Raw genomic sequence first — 25,553 nt, 5'->3', positions numbered from 1 at the left:
AAATCGACATAAACTGGATTCATTCGATTTTTGTCCTCCACTTCATTGAAAGGTGCGCTTGTGTAACAAACAAGTTTTTATCAATTGACCTATGCATCAAGAATTCACGTTGAATTAACTTCTCAAACATTTATAAATACTATTGAAACTGCGAATCTCATGAATTGATTTGCAAAAAATGATCACAGTGAAAATCGACCATCGATTCGTGAGATCGATTCTGTGTTGCATATAATTGGAATGACATTGATACTCGAACATCAATATAAGAGATGACTTTTCAACGAATATTTTGGTCAAAACAGCAATAACAAAACAAACATACGGTTGAAATTAGAGACTTGGTGATTCATATTTCATTCAGGCATGTGCAAGTAACCTCAATTCGTTTCAAGACAGGCGCATCACCGGTCACGCAGAAGCCTTTTTGAATAGACACAATGAATTATTGAAATTCTTCAAATCACACATGCTCGGATTACAATATGACAATCATGCCATTATCATGAATCCTGATAAAATACCAGCTGGAGTGCACGTGTGTAGATTCAATGCGTAAGTGTTGCTGGAATCATGGTAAGCGACTGCACAGAGACGCGAGAAATTGTGATTCGAAGAAAAAACAATAATCTGGAACTCACACACAAACTGTTGATACGACTCTCTTCATGTTCCTCTTCAATGGAACTAACGTTCGTAACGTTCACCTTCTCAACGTAGTATTATTTGCGTCTCTTTCATTAGTACTTAGTTGAGATTTCTATGCGAAGCAATACGCCTGAGTGACAAGCTTTAGAATATGTGTGACTATAGTGCAAATCAGAAGGGTTTCTTTGACGAAATATCCCCCAGCTGTTCTGAAGAGACATGTCGGATATTGCTTAAACATTAAATAACAAAACCCTGCCAAAGGTACTTTATTCATTATGAACATGATTTCCAATTTTGAATTAATATTTATGAACATGCGGTTAGAGAATCTGAAACGAACAAGAGGGTGTGCTCAATTTTTTATGTTTATCAAGTGATGATCAGGTCTGGACAACAATTTATGGTCGATAAGTACGCGAAGGGGAACAACTGCGATTCCTGCGATATAATCAACAAAAGCGGTGTGAGGAAGCATACTTCACTTGTGAGACGCTATCATGAACAAAGCCGACACAGCTTTTTTTTTTATTGTCACTCAATTGCCAGCAACGCAATGCATTGCCATGACATTACAGCGCGTGTGTTCAAACAATAATTGAAGTCTGGTCGGATTCGGTCCCACATATTGCAGGATGTATTCGGTTTAATAGAAAAAGCACACATTTTTAGTTTGTTTAATTGAAAAAAATACGTCTTGAATAAATCGATTGTGTAATTTCTTCAGAAATTCAGATCTGTCTACTATACACTCGTATAGTAGACAGTCGTTCAAGTCAGAATTACCCGAACGGATCGCAATTTTGTATTCTGTTATCAATTCGACTCAAGTTGTGCAAAGTTTTTTTTGCTCTCCACTCACCCCCATCTCGAACATACTCTTATTTGAGGATCCTAGAGTCGGGTTCCAGTTATTTTTTTTTTAAAAAAGGACGCAAACAAACATTTAGGAACGAGGTGAGTGGACAAAAACATGAAAAACAAAAAAAAATTATGGACCCCAGTGAAAAATAATATTTATTTTAAGGGGTCCATAAAATAAGAGGAAAAAACATCAAATAGTAAAAAAAAACAAATAAGCATAGAACATTAAGTTCACAAAATAGAGTACTGGCAAGCATACAACGATACATGGATTATTGTGGTTGATCCATCTATGTTACGAAAACATTGGTCATTGATTTGAGATTTTGTTTTAATTTCTTTTTAAATTTATCAGAACGTGTGATAATTCAAATTTCAGGTGACGTTCTTTTTTATCGATCAAATCAGATTCGTTCTATAGACCGTTAAAACATTCAAACATACTTACAATACATTGGTTATGTTTCACTTAACACCCAAAATATTAACTAGACATAATTTATATGAGGAGGCGATCTGGCGTAGTGGTAACATCCATGCCTCTCACGCTAAAGGTCACGAGTTCAATTCTCACTCCCGACATTCTTCCAAAAATGGAAGTAAAAGTGATGAACCAGCCAAATGAGTTGAAAGTCACTATAATACAGTAAAAAAAAAAAAAAACATAATTTATATGACAGAACATCGTTTGTCGGGTCAGCTAGTAAACTTAAACTAGAGCAGATTAAAGCCTTTCAGTATTAACATGCACGCAGACTGGGCTAACGATGTGGCAACCCGGAACCGGTATTCTGGATACTTTTTTTTATGTTCGGTGGAGAACTAGTAGTATGAGGACCACGCAAGTAAACAAACATTCCGTTAAACAATTCATAATCAGTGTTTACTGTTTAATCGATGAAGGGTGTCCCACATCAAAATGCTTCAAGGAAAAAACGCTATAGAAAATTACCCATTGGGTATTTTCTCTTGAAAATTGGGGTAGAAGTAGTTTAGACTGTATTGTTTACACTGTATTTTAATCGCTGTCAGTTTTTCGGAAAATGAAGAAAAACCGGAAAAAGCACTCGAAAAGCAACGACGCGAATTAATTTTGCGCAGGCACCTGAAAAACCCTCAACTCTTTCATCGGGACATCGGAAAACAACTCGGAATCGTGCAGACAACGGTGAGTCGTGTGATTAAACGTTACTACGAAACTCTAAGCATCGAACGGAAGGAGAAACGTGGTCAGAATGGATGTTCTGTTAGTGATAAGGATCACAAGGTGTTGTGAAAGCGTTTGAGCGGAATCCTAATGTTTTGGTCAGGAACGTGGCCAAAAAGTTGAATCTGTACAAATCTTTCGTTCAGAGAGCCAATGACCGGGAGGTACTGCATACGCACAAAGTACAGAAGGCTCCAAATAGTGACGAACGGCAAAATACGGTGGGAAAGTCACGGGATCGGAAGCTGTACACCCAGATGCTGACGAAGCCTCCTGGTTTCATCATGGATGATGAGACCGGAAGCTTCCGGAGCTGCTGTTCTTCAACGCCAGGCACAAGTTTGATGTTCCGGAAGGAAGCACAAACTTTCAAAGTTTGGCAAGAAATACATGATTTGGAAAGCGATCTGCTCATGTGGCAAACAGAGTGCGCCGTTCGTGACTACCGGGACTATTAACGGGCAGATCTACATGAAGTAGTGTCTACAAAAGCGTCTGCTTCCTCTGTTGAAGCAATACGAAGGCCCTGCGATCATCTGGCCGGATCTTGCTTCGTGTAACTATTTAACTATTTAAAGGATGTCCTGGAGTTGTACGAAGTCAACGGGGTCACTTTCGTTCCCAAGGACATGATAGCGCCCCCCCCCCCCCCCAACGCACCGAAACTAAGACCCATCGAACAATACTGGGCTATTATGAAGCAGACATAACAGAAGCATCCCAAGAAGGTCAAATCTGAGGAAGACATGCATAAAAAGTGGGTTTCCGTACAAAAGAAGCTGCAGCCAGATGTTGTACAGTACCTCATGGGTGGAGTTAATCGTGAGGTGCGAGCGTACGGTTATGGTGTTAAAGTTGAATGAAATAAATATGCCAAAAGCTTACTAATGGGTTTTATTTTATTGTCTGAAAGTTTGAGAAGGATCAGGATCAGGAAGGCTCACGTTTCTGGCGCTATCCGTTTTAAATACTCACAGAAAACTCTCTCTGTTCCTATTTTTAAATCCAACTTAATTTTATAAAGTGGTGTAATATTCTCGTGCATTACAGTATTTTAGAGAGATTGGCTTATTTTGTTGATGTAGGGAAGATAGTTGTTTTTTACCTAGCTTCTAGCGAGTTGGTTCAAGCTCTTTGATTGTATTCACTATTTCTAGAAACATATTTTCAGCATAACAGGGCCAGTGGGTGTGGGGATAGCGTGGTCATGTAGAACAGCTGTACATCCCAGTCAGGCATTGGTTCAATCCCTGCTTGGTGTCGTTGAAGTTTTTTTTTGGTACAATTCCAAGCTGACATTAAGTCTGAGAGAATGAGGGGTCTTGTTCCATACATACGAACAATTTAAATTTCTTCAAAAATGTGCTTTTATTTATTCATTTCACCTTTCAATGCAAGTCAAAGCATTTTTTCTGCCAAAGATGATATCATTTTTGCCAACGCTAGTTTGGGTGCAACATGAATGAAGAAAACAGATATCTGGAAATTTGAATGTCACAGAGAGAAGAAGTACGATAATAATATAGAGAACCTGAGCAAACATTTTACGGTCACTTTTTTGGGAAATATAAACCATTTTCTCGTCCAAATATGATGGTAAATCGTTGCAGTTCCAGTTTTGATAAACGAAGAAAACCAATACCACATAAAACAATTGAAAATGACAAAAGTAAATATATGTTCGAAAAACATGGATCCTTTTGTTCCCAAGCTACACTTATTGATGTTCGCTACTTTTCAACCGACCAAATGGGATGTGGATATGCTTACCAAACCATTTAAAAACGTAGAAGCTAACAAGATTCAAAGAAGATATTAGTGTTCAACAAATAAATAACAGGCCGCGAACTTTGTGAAGAAACTGAACAATTCGTTATTCTTGCTCGCAATGCTCTAGGATAGTTTGGGATTTAGGTGAGCGTTATCTTGGAAGGCTAATTATAGACACTGCATTCGATTTCTGGATTTGAAGGATGGTGTGAGACGGCTCTTGATAAAAAAGCTTGTTCTGTAAGGTTTATTCCGAACTTTTGGTGCGAATCCGCGGCATCTGTTCAAACCTTCATGCCCCTTGAAATGTTTGTCATAATGCTTCGAAGTTGACACATCTTCAATTTTTTACCACTTCTGTGATATGTTTCAATATTTCACATGTGGATTATTGCATGGAAGTTCAATTCACAAAAGTCAATTTTTTGACAGGATTAGTCCTGACACACTACTTGGAGTATCTACACCCAAACTAGCGTTGGCAGAAAACATTTCATCTTTGGCAGAAAAGATGCCATTTCCTGCGCATGAGAGTCAAATGCGCAAATAATGAGCTATTTTGAAAGCTTAAAAATGGTTTGTATGTATGCGAGCCGACATCTCTTTCTGTTTTCTTTTCTCTTTTCATTTGGGATTGTGCCAAAAAAAAGCTGGAATGCAAAGTTACTATATACGACCACGCTATTCATATAGCTGCCAGCGCTATTATAAAGGAGCGTGATAATATTACACCTCCACATAAAATGAAGTTGGATGGTGTTTTCTAAGACGATAATGAAGAACATGAACGAGAATATATCTTTCTCTGTCTGGGCCGTGTATTCGGCAAACTATACGAAAAGCTTTCATATGCTTTCATCTAAATGTGTCTCTTGTTTCGCTCGCTCATATTGGCTTCTAGAACTTCGCCCAGTGGAAAAGTACTGGGCTCTGATTAAGCGAAACCTATTCGAAACCAAGAAGAAAGCGAATGACATTAATGATTTCAAGAGGAGATGGAAAAGCGCCGCCTTCAGCATATCTGAGGATACTGTACGGAATCTAATGGCAGATGTTCCCAAGAAAGTTCGTGAATTTTACAGACAACGTAATTAACATCGAAGTAAGCTTTCCTTGTTTTAGATATAAGTCTATTTGACTGAAATAAACAATCGGTTTATTTCAGTAAAATCATCTTGACATAATCTTGGTAAAATCAATCATCTTGGCATCATCTTGGTGTCCGAAATTTAACGTGGACAGATTAGACATGAACGTTAAAACGAATAAAAATACAATAACTTACATTACTTACAACCACAGGTATGTAAGAGACGATGTTAGCTTTAGAATATGGGCTGATAAGAACATTGAACCGAGAACCAACCACACCCAATCTTACCCTCGTCCAGTTTATGATGAAGGAACAACGGTTTCTGTTTTTGTTTTGTTTTATTCCTCTGTTTTGTCATAACACTAACTATGCTTGATTTTTTTTAAACTATCCTGAAAATTATACATCTGTTTTGTAGTGTTTCAGTTTCAGATGTTTTTGTTCACAACGGGAAGCAGTCTAATGAGTTCTAACATGATTATTATTTTCAACGCTTCTAACATCAGTAGTTTTAGGTACGTAGGCTTTGAAATGATTGGGTTCATGTTCCAGTTCCAGTCTGTAGCTTACGTACCACAGGCAGGCGGGAAAGACGCGTTTCTAAATATGATCGTATTACCAAGATCCACGGAGGGTCTTGTTATCTACGTTTTCTTGTTTTTTTTTTTGTTTTGATTTTTGTCTATACGCTCTAGGAGTAACTGTATTTCTGGAGAGACGATTGTTTTGCGAGGATATTTTCGTAACTATTTTTTTCTTGTATTTCTAAAGGAACGGCAAGTCTATTGAGAGAGATTGGCTTATTTTGTTGATGTAGGGAAGATAGTTGTTTTTTTTTTACCTAGCTTCTAGCGAGTTGGTTCAAGCTCTTTGATTGTATTCACTATTTCTAGAAACATATTCTTATGACGTTTGCGTGAACGAAAAATCTACAGCGGCTGTACACGTGGTTTGATTAGTCTCTTTAAAAACCATGAAATCCATGCTATTAGTATCTGGTTTAGGAAGTATCTTATATGTTACATAATGGAACACCGTTTCTTGTTTACTCAGTGGGAAGCACTCAGGTTTTCTAGATCCTTGCTCGAGGGAGGCCGCGACAGATGGGGATCGTCGGTTGCCAAGATCGGAGGAAGAACATTTTGGCTGAATTCACCCATCACGTTCCCGGACGGGTAGTAGTAAGCCACCACAAAGAGTTTGCCGGTCTTGGAGATGGATTTGCTGACGCCAAAATACCGGCTCGCTCGCCACACCATTTGACTGAAGTGTCCGCTGTTAACGTTAGTGTGCAGAAGGTGGCTCTCCTTGAAGTAATCGTACCTTCGACTGGTACTGTACCAATACGTGGCTACTTCTTGACCTGCTCAAGTACCTAGTTTATCATTCTAAACAATCGAAAATTTCAACACGAACTTACCCGACAAATCCGTGAGCAGCGAGTTCGCTGGACAGCAGAAAATATTCTGCCCGTAGTTCGTTCCGGTTTGATAGTACAGCTCGTTCGTGCTGGCCAGGTGTTTGGCCCACTGTGACGCGTACTCGCACAGCTCGGACGAAATGCTCAGCGCGGGCGCCCCGTGCCTCATCCGGTACTCGTTGTGCCAACACAAACACTCAAAGATAAAATCCTTATCCATCACAATTTTCACCTTTGGCGAGTCCTCACCCCCGTCGGCACCGTTTTTCGGGCGCTCCTTGCGATCTCCCACGACGGCCGCCACGGGTTTCGGAAGCAGCGGGCGATTATCGAGCTGGTCCTGCGTTTGGCCGGTGTCGTTAATGCTAATGTCGTCCAGATTGGTGAAGGTGTTATTCTTGCGCACGTTTTTGTTCAGATCCACCGCGGCGACGCGCTTCCTCAGGTTCGCCATCACGATTGCCTCCTCCCTGTCAGGGGAGGGAAATAAAACAAAAATAAAACATTGTATTTCCAGTTATTCAATCGAAAGATTTACTGCTAAATTTTGGTTTGTAACTCGATATGCTGGGGCACTAACTACAGAACGATACTTCATGACAAAGTGTTCAATTGTGCTAAGGGTTGAATAGCAGGGGATGAAAAATTACCCGCCCCAAGAAAACGATCGTTCGCTCGACATCGACAGCGGCGGAAAGTTGTTGCTGAAGTTTCTCGCTTTCTCTCAACACTTCCTGCCCTGCTTCCGGAGTGCGAGGTGAAGGTCGACTGCTTCGGTGCAGAGTCTCCCGGCAGGAAGCAGTTGGAATCATTTCATCCCGTCGTTATCATTACGAACGACAGTTTTATTTCATACCCTTTCCCCTCTGTTCGGCTGTTGGGCGAAATGCTCCGCGCTTTCTTTTCGAGTGATGGCAGCAGAGAGGAGGAACGATGAAACGATGGCTTTCGGCGAGTCGAAGGAAACTTTTGTGCTTTCTGCGAAGGAAATGAAAAGTTTAGATAAATTGCGACAATGAGTAGGGATGATTTGGTGCGGAAAGTTATATTTCGCAAGACCAACCGAGTTGCCATCTTATTGTTGTGGGTTGTAAAAGTGAGCATAATTTTACTGTTTTCAGGCAACCAGACAAGTTGTGGGCACTAACTGTTGTCCAACATGCACCAGCTTTCGGAAGATTGAAGATGCTAATAGGATTGGTATGCTCCCTCGGAGGAAGAAAAGAACTTGAAGTGTAAAATGTACAATTTTAAGTTTCATTTACTTGCTAATGATTAACCAGCCATGTTGAGACATATTTTTCAGATTTCATAACCCTTTTTCTTTTGAAGATTATGCAGCCTGAAACTAGTATAAGAGGTATTTCATAATTTCATAGAATTTTCCTCAAAATCACGAAATTTATGATTTTTTTCTTCGGTAATCGCATAAGATGTACGGCCTATACATTTTCTCTGGCTTCCATGGATAGTCGAACAACAACAGAAAATGTGTTACGCTCAAATACTGGTACAGGTCAGACTAGAGTATGAAGACTCGATTATATATAAGTCGATGATATTAAATTTTAGACTCGATTATATAACGTTAATTTTTTTTATATATTGAATATGACTTATTTCAAGCGAAAATGAAATAAAAGTTAATTGGCTATAATGAGTACAGTGAAGTAAACATCGTGATTTTCCCAGATTCTAGCAGAAAATTCACCAGGAGTTGTTCAAAATTGAAATTGCGGCGAAATTATGAAATATAGAAGTTGGGTGTCAAAGAATGAATTGTAGAGCGGTTAGAGAGCTTTAATTTGGCTGATAGAAACATTCAAGTTTATTATGTTTTTTTTTTGATAAAATGAAGAATAACAATTAAAAAATCACCAACTTTAAAGTTTTTTGCTTCCAAAATGTTACTTAAATCTACGAATTTGAAATTTATACAACCTGTATTAACCCTTTGCGCTCGAGCGATGCCTGAGAGGCACCATTCAGATCGATGTGTCTAGATGTCTTATCTCGGGTGATTCTATCGCCATAGAAGATGAAAGCTGTACCGCAAACTGTTTATGTCACAGACACAAGCAACCTTCTCAGCGTAGCCGACAGGACCTCCAATACATAAGTCCCAAACTATGCGTGAATGGCTCCTTATCGCCACGATATTTAGTCTGCGGCACCACTTTCATCTCCTATAACGAAGTAGGACTTTGTCTTCGACATCAGTTCGAACTCAGTCTTCTTGGCGATCGCAATATTTCATTCAGAGTTAGTAAGCCCAATAAGTATGGAACACGACGACGAAATTACTTCTAGTGTAGATGAGTAAAAATTTTCTGCAATAACGAACGAAATTACATCACTACATAGACAGCTTGTCCAGGAGAACGAAAACAGAAGTGATGGAGATAGCGACCCCGTTAGAGGAGTAAGAAGACGAAAAATCCGATTAATCGATAGTGAATCTGAAAGCCAAAGTGATTGTACAGAAGAAACTGAACCTGCAGAATGGATACTGTGCACAGAATACGAAGAAATCCCCACAAGAATTCCGTTTGTATCCGGTGAAAGACAAGTAGGACCGCACGTACCTGCACACATAAAAGAACCAATAGATTTTGACGTGGGATTACGTCTAACCGGAGTATATGGGGGGTAAAATGAAAACCTAAACGCAGAACATGCAGGAAAAAATGAAAGATTCCAAATGCTTATAACTCGAACATTTCTTACTGTGTCGGAAAGATGTTTGCATCAATTGATAGGGAATATTTCTACGCATCTATCGGAATTAATAAAATGGTGTTTATCATTAGATAAACAATTGAATAACTGTAAAATGTTAAGCGTTATCTAAGCGCCCAAACTACCTCATTTTGATTGGCCCGATGTACGGTTTCCCCAACACAGCCATCTTAACCAAGCAGCCTTGGGGAAATCGGCATTGCAAATACATGAAAGTGTGGGGTATTTTTGTTCCGACTGAAATGTGTTTCCCTAATACAGACTTTAATTCCAAGGAGCGTGGGGAAATTGGCATTGCAAATACATGTAAGTCGGGGGTATTTTTGTTCCGACTGAAATGTGTTTCCCCAACACAGACTTCTAATCCATGGAGCGTGGGGAAATTGACACAGAACCAAGGTGTCTGGGGAAATCGGTTTTGCAAATAAATGCAAACTGCGAGTACTTTTGTACTCGACTTGCATTTGTGCATGCTAGAATATGTTTCCTGAACACGGTATAAGTTGAAGTTGTGGATTCATGCAAGCCGGGGATACTTCTGCACCCGCATGTTTTTTTTTGCACTCCGAAAAGTGTCTTCCTAACACGAACTACAAAAACGGGTACGAACACAACGCTTTGGCTCGGTTATTCAAGATTGCATTGAAGGATATGCCTTCATATCTTCTACTCACTGAATTTCTGGCACTGAGTACCTGAATTTCATCAAATCAAAAAAATTCGCGGTTCGAGAAGTACGTACACTTGAGAGATGCAAACTTCAGAGGAAAATATAAAATAAAATATTCGTTTGATAATTCTTCCGTTCGCATATTTTGTCCTAGGCATCATACCAAACGTAAAAGGACTTGTAACGAAGAACATAATCTATCACAATGCATGAATTGACCTTACATGGAATGTATCTCTTTACTCACAAAGCAAATATATTGAATTTGATTGAATTCGGAAGATGTTTTATTCAATCAAAAATTCAATCAATACAAACAAATGATTGCTAAGCTAAGCTAGTCCCACGTCAACTTTGCGGTTATATCATAGATATAACCCACCCTTTTTTCAATTTATTTTTTACCGAGGAATTAGTTACTGACATAGTGCGGGAAACTAACAACAACGCGGCAAAGAAGGTAGAAGGGAAGGAATTTTCATCCCGTTCAATATGGCGATCATGGTACGATGTAACAGTTATCGAATTCTGGGCGTTTATTGGAGTAATCATAAATTGGGGACAATGCCGTTAGCCAACATACAAGAATACTGGTCGAAAAATGATATTAGTTATATTCCGTTTTACTCAGACACGTTTACGAGAGACCGATTTTGTCAAATATTTTGGAGACGTTTCATCCTAGAACCCGATTGCAGTTAGTATCTGGTTCCCTCGAGTATATAAATAAAAGGTTTTTGAATTATTTTGTACCCGGAGAGCAGATTTGTGTGGATGGGTCGACTGTAAAATTCAAAGGCCGAATGTCATTCATAACACACAGTCCAATGAAACCTACAAAATGGGGTATTCGGGTTCATACACTCGCAGATTCAAATACCGGCTTCATTTGTGGTATTCTGCCGTATTATGGATCTCAAACAACAGACTTTGATAAGACACAATCTACCAGTATCAACCAGAACAAAACTCTGAACTGTACAAAATGATACTGGATAAAATTTCCGGTGCTCAGAGGCATTACATGTTCACGGATCGTTATTATACGAGTTATATATTGGTCAAGAATTACGCAAACAAAGGTGCCACTTAACTGGGACGATCATGACAAATAGAAAACACCTGCCATGTGAAATACGAAAGCCAAAATTTGGAAATAGATCCACATGTGCATATCGGAAAGGTAATACTTTGGTACTTGCGTAGAAGGACAAAAGGATTGTGACAGCTTTGACGAATTGGAATAATGCGGGAATAACTCCCGTAAGAAGAACTCAACGAGGCGGTACTGAAGTCGTTATAAAAAACCCAATGTTATCGAAAATTATATCAAATTTATGAGCGGTGTTGATCGAGCTGACCAACTGGCTTCAACATGTTGTTTTCTAAGGAAATCTGTAAAATGGTGGCGAAAACTATTTTTTGGAGTTTAGAGATCTGCTCCATCAATTCATATATTTTTTTATAAATCAGTGAAGAAGCAGAGAAACGAACGGCCGCTTAGCCACCTGCAATATTTGAAAACTCGTGTTGATCAACCGTGAGGCAGCTTCTTCTCCACAGAGAACTTCTGAAGTGACCCGAATAAATGGGAAGCTGCATGTTATTCTGATGGGACAAAAAAAAAGATTGCAAGGTTTGTTCCCCAAGAACGTCCGGCCAAACTGTGTACTACTGTGATACATGCCCCGACAAGCCAAGAATACACATTGGAGATTGTTTGATAAAATATCATAAGAAGCAAAATTATAGAACATAATTTTTAATAATTGTATTTCATTAAGATAAAAAAGTATGTATAATGTTAAAATATACGAGTTTAAAGTGTCTCATTGTGTCGAAAATTAATTTAAGTTAACAATAACGAACTCATGAAATAAGCGCGTGAGATTACTCTCGAATTGCTGGTTCACCCGACAGAATTTTTTTTGTAGAAAACCAGCTTAATAGTTTTGTTGCTGCGGTTTTCCACGGTTGTTACTGCCTGCAAAATTTAGGTAAAAACATAAGCTTTCAAATGAACACTGTCCGCTGAAAACTTTCGTATCACAGTGATCTGTAGATAAAAATATAAAGGGCCTGGTCGGGTAAGGAAGTAAAAAGTTCCCCCAAAAATATAAAGCACCAAATAAAAAAATTTGACTATTTTTTGAGCCCTTATGAGGTTCACCAATGGATCTATGGTAAAAAACATATTTTCCTTTTTTTTGGCACGCCATTCTGGATAGCTCCGAGATAAAAAAGAAAAAAAAAATATTGATAGTGCGTCTTACTATGGTGTATCAATAGATATTGTGAAAAAAAATTCATTAAAAAATGAAGTACTAAAAAAATCTTCAAATATTGAAAATTTTTTTTTGAGTGATTTTGAAATTCGGTACTACTATAATTCGTGTTTTAATGTGTTTCTACGCCTTTTCTAGATATATGTGATTTTTTCTGAATTTTAGCAGTATTGCGCGATACAAAACATATACATTTATAAATTTTTTTTTTTTTATTTTGAAACTGAGTACTGCTTTAATTGTATTTAAATATGTTCGTACGTATTTTTTGATATTTGTGATTTTTTTTAGAAAATTTTGAGAACTGCGCGGTATTTCTATTTTGTTTATTTTCCTAAAATCTTTAATTATTTTTTTTTTATATTATTTTTTACCCCAATTCCCTATTTTTAATTGCGTATTTTTTCATGTGCTCGTGAAAAGTGACCTCGAACCTTATAACTATGGAAAATGTTGTGTAAGGTATCAAATTAGAAAATTAGGTAATTTTTCTGAATCCCTATATGGTTGACTATAGAGGGCCTGATTCTCGAATACACGAAATTAACGGCACGTCATTGAACTACGTTTTACGAGTTAGTGAAGCGTCAAAGATAATGATGGATTTCATGCAGAATGAGCACAAAAATTATCAATTAAAATTAACTTCTCCTTTTCAAATTAGTGTTCAATGTGAATGGAAAACTTTGTTTTCTTCATGTGATAAAATAATCTTATACAAAAATTCTATCTGAAGATAATTTGATAAGTTTTAGTGGGAAAATAATCTCGAAACCAGATGTCGACACCGTACCGTTGTCATAACGGATACACTTCATTTCGTTTCCACCGTGAAGTGTATTCGAGAATCAGGCCCAGAGCAATTCCAAATGAACTCGACAAACGACAAAACAAGAATATTTTTTATTCGAATAAAAGTTTGTGTTCCGTTTGGGTTGGAGAAAATATGAGTTTTCCACAGCAATTGGGTATTTTTTTACTCAAGTGTAACTTTTGAAAAGAGCGTATAGATTTTAGTAAGAGAAATCTTTGATAATTTATGTCACAAAATCTATGAGTCGTACCGAAGCTGTGTCTTAGAAAGAGTTTATGAGTATTGATGTTAAAACGTGAAAAAAATATACAGTGAGGAAAAAATTATTTTTTTTTTAATTTTAATTTTTTTATTTTTTCGATCTTCTATATATATAAAAATCTCGTGTCACGGTGTTTGTTACCGAACTCCTCCGAAACGGCTCGACCGATTTTGATGAAATTATACTCAAAATACTTGGTATGTATGATACCGATAACCATACATTTAATACCGAATAGGGTGGCTCTATGCAGTAAAAAAGATCTGGATTTTTTTTTTCAAAAATTTGACTTCATACCATACACATAACCTTAAATTTTTTACCCCAATTCCCTATTTTTAATTGCGATTTTATTATTTTTGTGTCAAAAATATTCTAATAATTTAACCGTTGTTCGTTTTTTCAACAGAACGGATTTATTTAAGTTGTTCAATGACTGATGGCGTAACGCCCGCTTCATTGAACATCCATCTACAAATACACATGTAACATCAATTCATCTAAAGCAGGGAGCATCTCCGACGAGCTAGAAGCCTTTTTGAATGAGCACAATGAGTTATCGAAATTTTTCAAATCAACATTTGCTCGGATTATAAAATGACAATCACGCTATTGCCATCAACCCTGATAAAACATCAGCTGGAGAGCACGTGTGTAGATCCAAAGCACAAGCGCTGCTGGAATCATGATAGCACGGTGACACGAGAAATTTAATGCGAAGAAAAAACAATAATCTGGAATTCATCGTTGACACACACCGTTCATACGACCCTCGCTATGTTCTTCTTCAATGGCACTCACGTTCCCAAGGTTTGCCTTCTCAACGTAGTACTGCTTGCGTCATTTTTATTAGTAAATAGTTGATATTTCTATGACGAACAATACGCCTTGAATGTATTCTGGAGTGGTAAGCTCAAGAATACGCGTGACTACAGTGCAAGTCAGAAGGGTTTCTTTAACGAAAAATCTCTTGCATAAACATTAGACCAACGAGACCCCGTCACAGATACTTAATTCATTATGAACATCATTTCTCATTTTGATTTGATATTTATGAACATGCGACGAAACAAACAGAGGGCGCGCTCGAAAGATTTTTATGTTTATCATATGGTGATTTGACATGGTCAAGAAACGCCAATTCAAGATATCGTAAGCTGTGCCAACAATTTATGGTCGACATATACGCGAAGGTAGAGATTGAACGACTGCAATTCTTACTACACAATCAACAAAAGCGGTGCGAGGAATAATACATTCACTTGCGAGACACTATCATGAGCAACGCCGACACAGCTTTAGTTATAGCCAGGCCAAAGCGCAATGCATTGTCATGACACATATTGTTGGTTATATTCTGTTGAATGGAAAAAGCGCAATTTTGCATTCTGTTCAAGCTTAAGTCCAATCGAGTTGAGCAAATGTGACAACCTTGCCACGCAATTTGACGTAAACAACATTGATCTCCATGTTCCATTTCTATGAAGCAAAAACAGTAATGGTTTTTCGGGTGGAATAAACACGCAAAATTTAGCATTCAAACACATTCAAAACAAATTTAGCATCCAAACGAAATCGAATAATAATTTTCATTCAAATTTCAACAACTTAGAATTATTTCCGGAATTATGCCGATCAGATAGAGAGTAAATTGAACCACAAATACGGATGACTTATTTTGACCATTGTTTCGCGACAAGGCGAACGAATTTAAGAGTGTAAAAGTCGATTTCGATTGAATTGTAAAATCCGATCACTCATATGCATATATGAATATTGAGTTCTACAAATCGGTGAAGAGTAATAAAAACATCCATGAATAAAGGAAGCAATATGGCTGTGTTTCAAACTTAGATTACCGATGTGAATACTCCTCGATTGAATGACAACGATAAAATAACGCGATTCCAAACAGGCCGATTAATCAGCTCCATTGAAGTTAGCTGGCGTATCGCTGTTTTCCAATTTATGAACGAGACCAAGCTGTTATAAACTAAGCCATGTTGAAAATCACATGCACGTATTTTCTAACAAGGAGACAGCAATTAATATTAATTTTCTATATTTCATTTTTTCTACTTTACGACAAACTTATATTACTTTTTTCAGTTGACGTTTAACTTTTAAGAGATCAAACATGTCAGTTACGTTAATGAAATACACCAAGAAACATCAAAGGTTATACCTTTCGTTCAAATCATTTAATTCGTTTTTTTGTCTGTCACATTCGATTTATTTTAAAGATCGTTAAAATATTAAAACACACTTACAATACATTAGTGTGTTTTATTCAAAACCAAAATATTCACTAGAAATAATTTATTTGACAGAACAACGTTTGCCTGGTCAGCAATTTTTTTTAATAAAAAAATTAAATTTGCAATATCTAAAAAAATATATTTTTTAATTTTTTTTTAAATTTCTTCATATAAAATAGAAGAGATTGTTTTTTTTATCCCATCCGTTTATTAGGCTCATTTAGCAATTCAGCTGTCACAGAGCCGAATTTATTCGTATACATTTTTATGTTAAGATAACTATTGTTGTATATTATTTAGGCTTAAGATTCCTATCCATCGATAAACATTTGTTTTTTTTTATGTATAACACAGTAGCTGTTTAGGCCTAAGAATATTCCAATTCTATCGATACACAACACATGCCGAGTATTCCATTTCTATCGATACACAACACATGCCGCCTTTGTCGGCGTTAGAATATTCCTATTGTTCGAATGTTCACAGTTGGACTGTTCACAACGGGACTGCTGATATGAGGCTTCCATTGCTGTGTTAGAATTAGCACCAATTACCGATGCAGCAGATCGTAATGTGAGCGGTAAGGGACTGGGATTACCGACACATGATGATTGTTGCGTGGACGTAGTAGCTAGAATAACACACAAAGATGGTCAGTTGAGGGGCCCTGAGTTATTAGCTCATGATCGTTCGCTTAGAAGCGGACACGCAACCAATACTACGAAGACCCCCTAAAATAGAAGAGATGTAGAAAATGAATCCTGATGGGATTTGAATTAAAAAAAGCTCTTCATCAATCTCCTTCTAAATGCAGCCATTCTCGAGATATTTGAAGAAACATTTGCTACACATACTCATATTTCCTCCAACCCAAACGAAATACCTTCATTCGAATCAAAAATACAAATTTTTAAAATCTGCATTTTAAGACGACTTCATTTGGAATTAATCTATAGTAAAAACGTAGTTTTTCTATTTTCACGCCATACTCAATAGACTTGGAAATAAAAATTCGAGAAAATACTTAAAGTGCGTCTACTATGATGCACCGCGACAAATTATCAAAAAACCCTGTAGAAAACTAGCTAACCCGGCGAGCGTTTTCAGCCACAGCTCTTATAGTGAACCATATAGTGATTCGGAAAATTATCTAATTTTCTAATTCGTAACAATACATTCTATAGCGCTGGTGATAAGGTTTGGGGCTCTTTTTACGAATACACGAATACAATACAATAATAGATTTTAAGAAAATAAAAAAAATAGAAAATTACAACAAAATAGAAATAAAAAAAACATTTTCAAAAAATTATTGGATTTTTTCGTACCGTGCAGTTTTCGAAATATTCTGAAAAAAGATCCCTAATATAAATATTTAAATACAAATTTAACCTGTAATGGGTCTCAAAATTTAAAAAAAACATATTTTAGATTTTTTTTTGTAACGCGCAACACTTTTAAAATTCTGGAAAAATTCCAAATATCCAGAAAAGGCGTAGAAACACATTCAAATACGAATTTGAGTAGTACTGAATCTCGGAATCACAAAAAAAACAATATTTCTGTTTTTAGTGCTTCAATTTTTGATAATATTTCTAGATGCACCATAATAAGACGCACTTTCAGTATTGTTATTTATATTTTTACCTCGAAACTATAAAGAACGGCACGCAAAAAATTTAAAAGTGCGTTTTTTACTTTTACTATTGATCCTATGAATATCATGATCAAAAAAATAGTCAAAATTTCTTTTTTGGTACCTTTTTTCCATAGAACGGGTGATTTGGTTTGGGGGCACTTTTCATTTTCTTACTCGGCCAGGCCCTTTGTGTTTCATTTGTATGTATGTTATTGATTGAGTTAGTTTTCTCTGTTAAAGATAGAGGGCATCATAATTTTTTATATTTTTTTTTCTGGAAAGCTGAGGTATTTTTCACATTGTATATCCGAAAATCAGAGAGGTGTTATTTTTCGTTTTTTATTTATTAGACGTACGCGACTACACTCTGTCCAACTTCTATAAGACCGGGTGATGATCTTACTGCTTTGTGTCATTGTAAACAAAATATGCTACAATTTATATTCTAGTGTGTATTAATATTTCAATTTAAATGTTACTCGGGTGACAATTCGTCAAGTTTTGGTAAAAGATCGTCACATGAAGAGGGTTTAAAAATTTAAAGCTCCTCATCTTACACCATCTCACATCGGAAGACGTCTGAGTTTTGCCAAAGCTCACATGAACCGACAGTGGGACATGGTATGTTGTGACAATGAATGTTTGCAAAATAATACATTTTGCTATATACCATAACGAAAAGTTCTTCAATGTATAGGCTGACTTGAATGTATCTTCACTGACCAAAAAAAGCTCAACTTGAATGGTCCTGATGGTTTCAACGGGTACTGGCGTGATTTACGGAAAAAGGAACAGTATTTTTCAACCAGGAATTTTTGTGGAGGCTCGTTCATGGTTTGGGCGGGATTCTGTGCAACCGGGAAGCTCAAGATAGCTTCCACATCATTCAAGAATTACATACATGTTCTGGAATCCTCTCTTCCAACCATTTTCTCTTCCAACCACAAAAAAAATCACATTCCAACAAAACAATGCTACTATTCATATCAGCAAGGAAACTAAGCAATGGATTAAGGACCAAAAACTTAATTTTTTGGACTGGCCGGCTCCAGATTTGAATCCTGTTGAAAATGTTAGGTACGGAATCTTAGTAGGAATCTTAGGTTTCTGAAAATCTGGTACGCAGAATCTACACTGAGGGAAAATGAAAAATGAAGAATCTACACTGAGGGAATAAATCAACCGATCGTTTTGATTTTTTTCATTGATAATACTTATGAATTTTGAAGTGGTCTTATAGAAACTGGACAGTTGAAATTATCATATTGAAGCACTGTGAATAAACAAACTCTTTTGAGCGAAATTGACGTTAAATATACTTTATTCTAAGCATTCAACGATGTATGAATGTTTCTCGTTGAAATTCTAACTGTTTGTGTCGTATTTCTGATCGAAATTTGACGCTTTATTTAACATACTTAAAATTATCCAATTTAAGTCAAATATGCGCCGTTTTGTTCGCAAACATGTTGCCATTTAGAAGGCAACTTTATTATACCTCCCCCCCTTATAAACCCCCCCCCCCCACTCCTTATTTGCAAAACACTCAGACAGCCAGTTTTCGCAAGCCTCTTTTGAGGCCAAGTTAGTATCACCAAGAGCGTTTTGCATGGACCGGAAGAGATGATAATCATTTGAAATCAGGTCTGGACTATACGGTGGGTGTAATAAAACATCCCATCCGAGCTCCCGTAGCTTCTGGCAAGTCATCAAAGATGTGTGAGGCCGAGCGTTGTCCTGGTGGAGAACAACACCATTCCTATTGATCATTTCTGGCCGCTTCTAGTCAATCGCCTGCTTCAAACGGTCAAGCTGCTCACAGTAGAGAACCGAGTTGAGGGTCTGGCCACAGTTGAGCAGCTCATAGTGGATGATTCCCTTCCAATCCCACCAAACACACAGCAAAACCTTCATGGCCGTTAATCCGGGCTTGGCGAAGTTTTGGGCCGGCTCACCGCGCTTCGACCACGAATTTTTTCGCTTCAGGTTGTCGTACGTGATCCACTTTTCATCACCAGTCACCATCTTCTTCAAAAATGGGTCGAGTTCGTTCCGTTTCAGCAGTGCATCGCAGGCGTTGATTCGGTCTAAAAGATTTTTTTTTGCGTCAACTCGTGTGGCACCCATATATCCGGCTCTTTTTTAGAATCCAATCTTCTGCAAATGGTTCCAAACGGTTTTATGGTCTATACCCAGTTCCTGGCCAATCGAGCGAGTGCTCACATGCCGGTCTACTTGGATGCTTTCAACGATTTTATTGGTTTCCACGACGATTGGCCTACCAGTACGGGGTGTATCTTCGACAGCCACTACACCAAAATTAAATTGATCAAACCAACGCTGTGCTGTGCGAATCGTTACAGTATCGGGTTCATGAACTACACGAATTTTTTCGGCCGACTTCGTTGCAGTTTTACCTCGCAGGTAGTAAAAACCTAAAATATGGCGGATTTCCTGCTTGGTGGACTCCATCTTTGACGCGCTATAAGTTGAGACTGAAAAGGACAATCACAACACTGTCAAAACGACACTTGTAGCACAGATCGTCTTCGTCGTCTTTAAATAGCCGTATAGTATGACCCGATGCGATAAGTACAACACAAGATATGTTTAAGTGTTGCCATATATTGACAATATACGACATTTCTTTTTCTCCAACCCAATATAATATAATCAGGGTGGTCTTATAGAAGTTGGACAGAGTGTAGAATCCAATCTTTTCGCAAGTAAAGGGTGTGTCACATCAAATTGCATCACGGAAAAAACGCTGTAGAAATTTAATTTTTAGAAATTATATCTTCAGCTTTCGCTTATAATCAGATAAGAGTGTATAGATCACGTTGGCCATGCTTCACTGTCAATTTTTGATAAATTTGGAAAAATGTCGTCGAACGAAAAAGAGCGTCGTGAATTAATCCTGCGCACTCATTTCGAGAATCCGGAGTTGTCACATCGGGACATCGGTAAGATGCTGGGAATCGTCCAATCCACGGTCAGCAGAGTACTAAAACGATACTTCGAGAACCTAACCATCGACCGGAAGGTGAAGAACGGCAAAAATGGATGCTCCGTCAGTGAGAAAGATCACAAGCGCGTAGTTAAGCAGTTTAGACGTGATCCGAGAAGTTCGGTCCGGGATTTCGCCAATAAGCTGAATTTGTCAAGTTCATTCGTCCAGCGGACCAAGCAGCGGGAGGGCCTGCGTACATACAAGGTTCAGAAGGCTTCTAACCGCGACGAAAGGCAAAACATGGTGGGGAAGACGCGAGCCCGGAAGCTGTACACCGAAATGCTGACGAAGCCGCATAGCCTGGTAATGGACGACGAAACCTACGTCAAAGCGGACTTTCGTCAGCTGCCGGGTCTGTTGTTCTTCTCCGCAGAGGACAAATTCAGCGTTCCGGAGGAGATACGCAAGCAGAAACTATCCAAGTTTGCCAAAAAGTGCATGGTGTGGCAAGCGATCTGCTCTTGCGGAAAGCGGAGCGCCCCCTTCGTGATGACCGGCACGGTAAACGGGCAGGTTTACCTTAAGGAGTGCCTACAGAAGCGCTTACTACCACTATTGAAGCAGCACGAGGGCCCGACCATCTTCTGGCCGGATCTCGCTTCGTGCCACTATTCAAAGGACGTGTTGGAGTGGTACGAAGCCAACGGGGTCACCTTCGTGCCAAAGGAAATGAACCCGCCCAACGCGCCGGAGCTTCGCCCAATAGAGAAATATTGGGCGATTATGAAGCAGGCCCTCCGGAAGAACCCAAAAGTTGTCAAATCGGAGGCGGACTTCAAGAGAAAATGGATTTCTGTTCAAAAAAAACTACAACCTGACGTTGTACAGAACCTTATGGACGGTGTGAAGAGGAAGGTGTGAGCATACGGGCTTGGGCTCGAAGTATGAATAAAAAGAAAATGCCAAAAGTTGTTTAATAGTTTTTATTTTACTGTCTAAAATTTTCAAAAGGATCGAATGGGCGAATTTCTACAGCGTTTTTTCCGTGATGCAATTTGATGTGACACACCCTTTATGATATTTTTTCAAAGAAACTTCAAAGATAGCTTATTGGCTTGAATTTAATATATTGACCATCTAAATCGGTTCAGTGATTCGAATGTTTTTTGCAAAAAGTCATTTTTTTGATAAAGGGGGAAAAAATATTTTTCGAACCATTAACCGGTGGTTCGAAAAATATTTTTTCCCCCTTTATCAAAAAAATGACTTTTTGCAAAAAACATTCGAATCATATCTCAAAAACGAAAAAAAAGCATCTCTGATATCAAGATATGTTTTGTAAAAAATCCTCAGTTTTCAAGAAAAAATATTGCGCCTTCTATCTTTAACCGAGAAAACTATGAAAAACTAATTCAATTAATTATTACAGAAACAAAATTCCTAATTTTTCGTAAAAGTAATACTTTTTGAAAGAAAACTAAATCATAAGCTTCATCTGAATCTGCCCAGTAGTTAGAAAGTTATGAATTTTTGTAGTGAACAAAAGGGGGAAAATTTTGTTTTTTCAAACGTTCGGTTAATTTGGAAAAATCATCTCACAAAAACGAAAAAAAAGCATCTTTGATATTGAGATATAGTATGTAAAAAATTATCAACTTTCAAGAAAAAATATAGCGCCCTCTAGCCCTTTCAATACAATAGCTAATTGGCTTGAATTTCATATGTCGATCATCTAAATCGGTTCAGTGGTTCAAAAGTTATGAATTTTTGAAAAAAGTCATTTTTGGGAAAAAGTGGAAAAAAAATTATTTCGGATTTCGGAAATGGTCACCCCAACGAAAAAAATAAAAAATACGGGTCCAATATTTTGCGATAAAGAACAAAACATCCACTTTTCATGGAAATTTGAGAACCACTATATCGGTTTGACATGGAATGGCTGTATATTTGAATCTAAACCCGCTTAATACAGCCCAAACTATATTACAGAACAGTTAATACAATTTGATTCGATTCACTCATAAAATCTAAAAGAACGTATTATTGCACATTACGCTTCGTTTACGTTTCCTGCCTTTCAAAAATTCCTCGTATCATCACAAGCAACATTATTACACTTCAACTCAACCCTTTTCGGAGGCGCTCTGCCCGGATGAAAGTAAACCACACAATGGTTCACCCTTAGGGGAAGTTTTCATGTCATTTTGTGGGTTCAAAGCTTCGTTCTTAAATAACAAAGGAAGACTCTTCATTGTTTGTCTACCCAGTGTCGAGGTAAATTTAAGTTATTTGATGACACCTCGGCCGGAAACATCCCATTAATGAGATTACCCTCGGTATGAAAATTACTTCTTTGGTCAAACTTTGGCCTCACTTTGGAGAGGTGAAGTATACCGTTCCTCCTTATTCTCTACTTTCCCTTATCTTATCATTAAACGCGTTGGAAAATGTATTGACTGGTGGGAACAGGTAGCCACGATAATTGAATTTGCCACACACCGAAAAAGCTTTTCATAGGGTCCCTGCGTTTTGGGAGGGAGCACACACAATCAACGGCTATAATTTATTTTTATGGCCCTAAAGGTTACTTCCACCGCAGTGGATCTGATTTACATGTGGCTGTTGGCAGCTGCTTTTTGTTTGCCAAGCCCTAATATTTATGGGTAGCTGCAGAGCAATAAGGGAACATACATACATTTCCACTAAACGCACTGATGAAAACGATAAAAGTCGTCCGGGAAAAATTGGAAATAGGTTTACCGGTTGTTGATTGATGTGTGGTCAATTTTCTGATTAGCTTTAGAAGACTGTTTGTACAAGTCATCGTCTTGAGCAATCTTGAGAAATCGATTATCCTACGATGCGGATCATAAATATCTCGATCTCGATATGATGAATCTTCTGAGAATTCGACGTTCAATTCCAAATATAATCCCTTTGCTGCGCACCATCATATAAATTATACATACAAAATATGCACAGACATTCTCGGTTGATATCCCTGCGGGGAATTGAAGAATGATTTTCCTTCGCGAAGCTTCTTATTTTTGGCATGCCCCCACGGGAGCAAACGAAAAATGGACAAACATTGGGGGCAATCTCTCTACAACTTACTCAGTCCCGCCCCGACGGCTGATTTCCTTTCATTAATTCCTGGAATACCTTGCCAGCAGAAGACGTTTCTTGCGTGCCATGCTTCCATTATTACGGCCCATTTCGAGTGATTATCAACAGCTGCCACACCCTGTGACCGTATCCATCTTTAGGAAGGGGGAGGGGCACGACGTTCGGGGTGCGACAGGAGCGATTGGAATGCAGCAAACGAATTATAATCAATTTATCACGATAGGAAGGAGTTCGTCTGAAGCGAATCTAGGACATCAACGGCTTTTTCGAGGGACGATATGATTTGCGCGTTTTTATACGGCACGGGAGACGGTGGTGGAAAGGTGGAAAGAGCTCTCACTGCACAATGGTTCAGGGAATGTATTTAAGAGACAATTTGGATCTAGAGCTAGTTATTCTTCAGACAAAATCTGTCATCGACAAATTTGCTACATATGATGGAGCGCGAGATTTTCAAAACTATGTTATTTTTTGTACAGGGTTTTCCAACTTTAAATTCCGAGAGTAAATTGAAATAAAACACACTTAGAATTCGAATTTCGATAAAACTGTTTTTTCAAATTAGAGTTTGGTTTATGCCATTATGTGTGAAATACAACATCATTCAAATGTCCACCTAGGGCTTCCTCGCACACCTTGATCCGGAACAGGTAATTTTCGATGACTTGTCGGCACATATGGGGCGGTATCTCGGTCATAACTTCTAGAATGTTGTCTTTTAACTGTTCAAGAGTTTGCGGAGAGTTGGCATAGACACGGTCTTTCGCATAACCCCACAAAAAAAAGTCTAGCGGGTTCAAATCGCATGATCTGGACGGTCAATTGGCATCACCAAAACGCGAAATTATGCGTCCCTCAAATTTCGTTCGCAATGTGGCCATTGTTCGGTCGTGTTGTGTGGCACGTGGCGCCGTCCTGCTGAAACCACATGTCATCCGTATCCATATCTTCAATTTGTGGCAAAAAAAAATCGGTTAACATGCGGCCATAGCGCTCACCATTCAGAGTTACCGTCTCGCCGTCCACATTTTCAAAGAAATACGGCCCGAAGACTCCACCAGACCATAATGCGCACCAAACAGTGACTGTTGGCGGATGCAATGGCCTCTCAACAATCACGTGTGGATTTTATGAGCCCCATATATGGAAATTTTGGGTGTCCACATAGCTACCGAGCTCGAAATGTGCCTCATCGCTGAAGAAAATTTGATGCGAAAATTCAGCATTTTGCTGCTGTTGTTCGTTAACCCAATCGACGTATGCCCGACGCATTCCATGGTCACCACGCTCTAATTTTTGTACCAGTTGGACCTTATATGGATGTAGGTGCAAGTCCAAATGCAAAATTCGCCACAATGATGTGTTTGACAAGCCCAATTACTGAGCACGCCGTGGAATCGAAACATTCGGGTCATCCTCCACACTGGCAGCAACAGCAGCAATATTTTCCGCCGAACGCACATCACGATGATGCACAGGTTTCACAATATCCCCTACGGATCCGGTTTATTCGAATTTACGCACTACATTAGCGATTGTGTGCTCTGTAGGCCGTCTATGACGACTAAAATCCGTCCGTAATGCTCGAAAAACATTTGCCGGTTTTTCATCATTTTTATAGTATAATTTAACAAAATTAACATGTTGTGCGATGCTAAAACGATCCATATTGTAAAATGGCAGACATTCAACTAACGATATGACGCTTTGGTTGACAGCTATGTGAAACGGTTGTCAGCGCAGGGCTGTATACTTTCGGAAGCCCGAAATGGAAAACCCTGTATTTTGAGCTGTAGGGTTAAATGGAA

The 25,553-nt window shown here is 38.2% G+C and overlaps 1 protein-coding gene across 2 annotated transcripts in view; it reads right to left on the bottom strand.

Annotated features, from left to right (window-relative positions):
- Positions 1–25,553, bottom strand: part of LOC129764730 (uncharacterized) — a 104,793-nt gene that overhangs the window by 40,638 nt on the left and 38,602 nt on the right. Inside the window, exons 2-3 of one of the 2 annotated variants that reach the window (XM_055764148.1) lie at positions 7,003–7,472; positions 6,606–6,945 (exon numbers count right to left, since the gene is read on the bottom strand). In XM_055764148.1, coding sequence (XP_055620123.1) covers positions 6,632–6,945; positions 7,003–7,472 — 784 coding nt within the window. In that variant the 3' untranslated portion in view covers positions 6,606–6,631. The remainder of the gene's footprint in view (positions 1–6,605; positions 6,946–7,002; positions 7,473–25,553) is intronic. The other variant, XM_055764147.1, reaches the window with a different exon arrangement.

The sequence above is a fragment of the Toxorhynchites rutilus genome, chromosome 2, assembly GCF_029784135.1.
Source record: "Toxorhynchites rutilus septentrionalis strain SRP chromosome 2, ASM2978413v1, whole genome shotgun sequence".
In the NCBI taxonomy this organism is placed as follows: Eukaryota; Metazoa; Arthropoda; class Insecta; order Diptera; family Culicidae; genus Toxorhynchites; species Toxorhynchites rutilus.
Note: the sequence above shows the minus strand (reverse complement) of the source record. Positions and strands in the feature narration are given on the sequence as shown.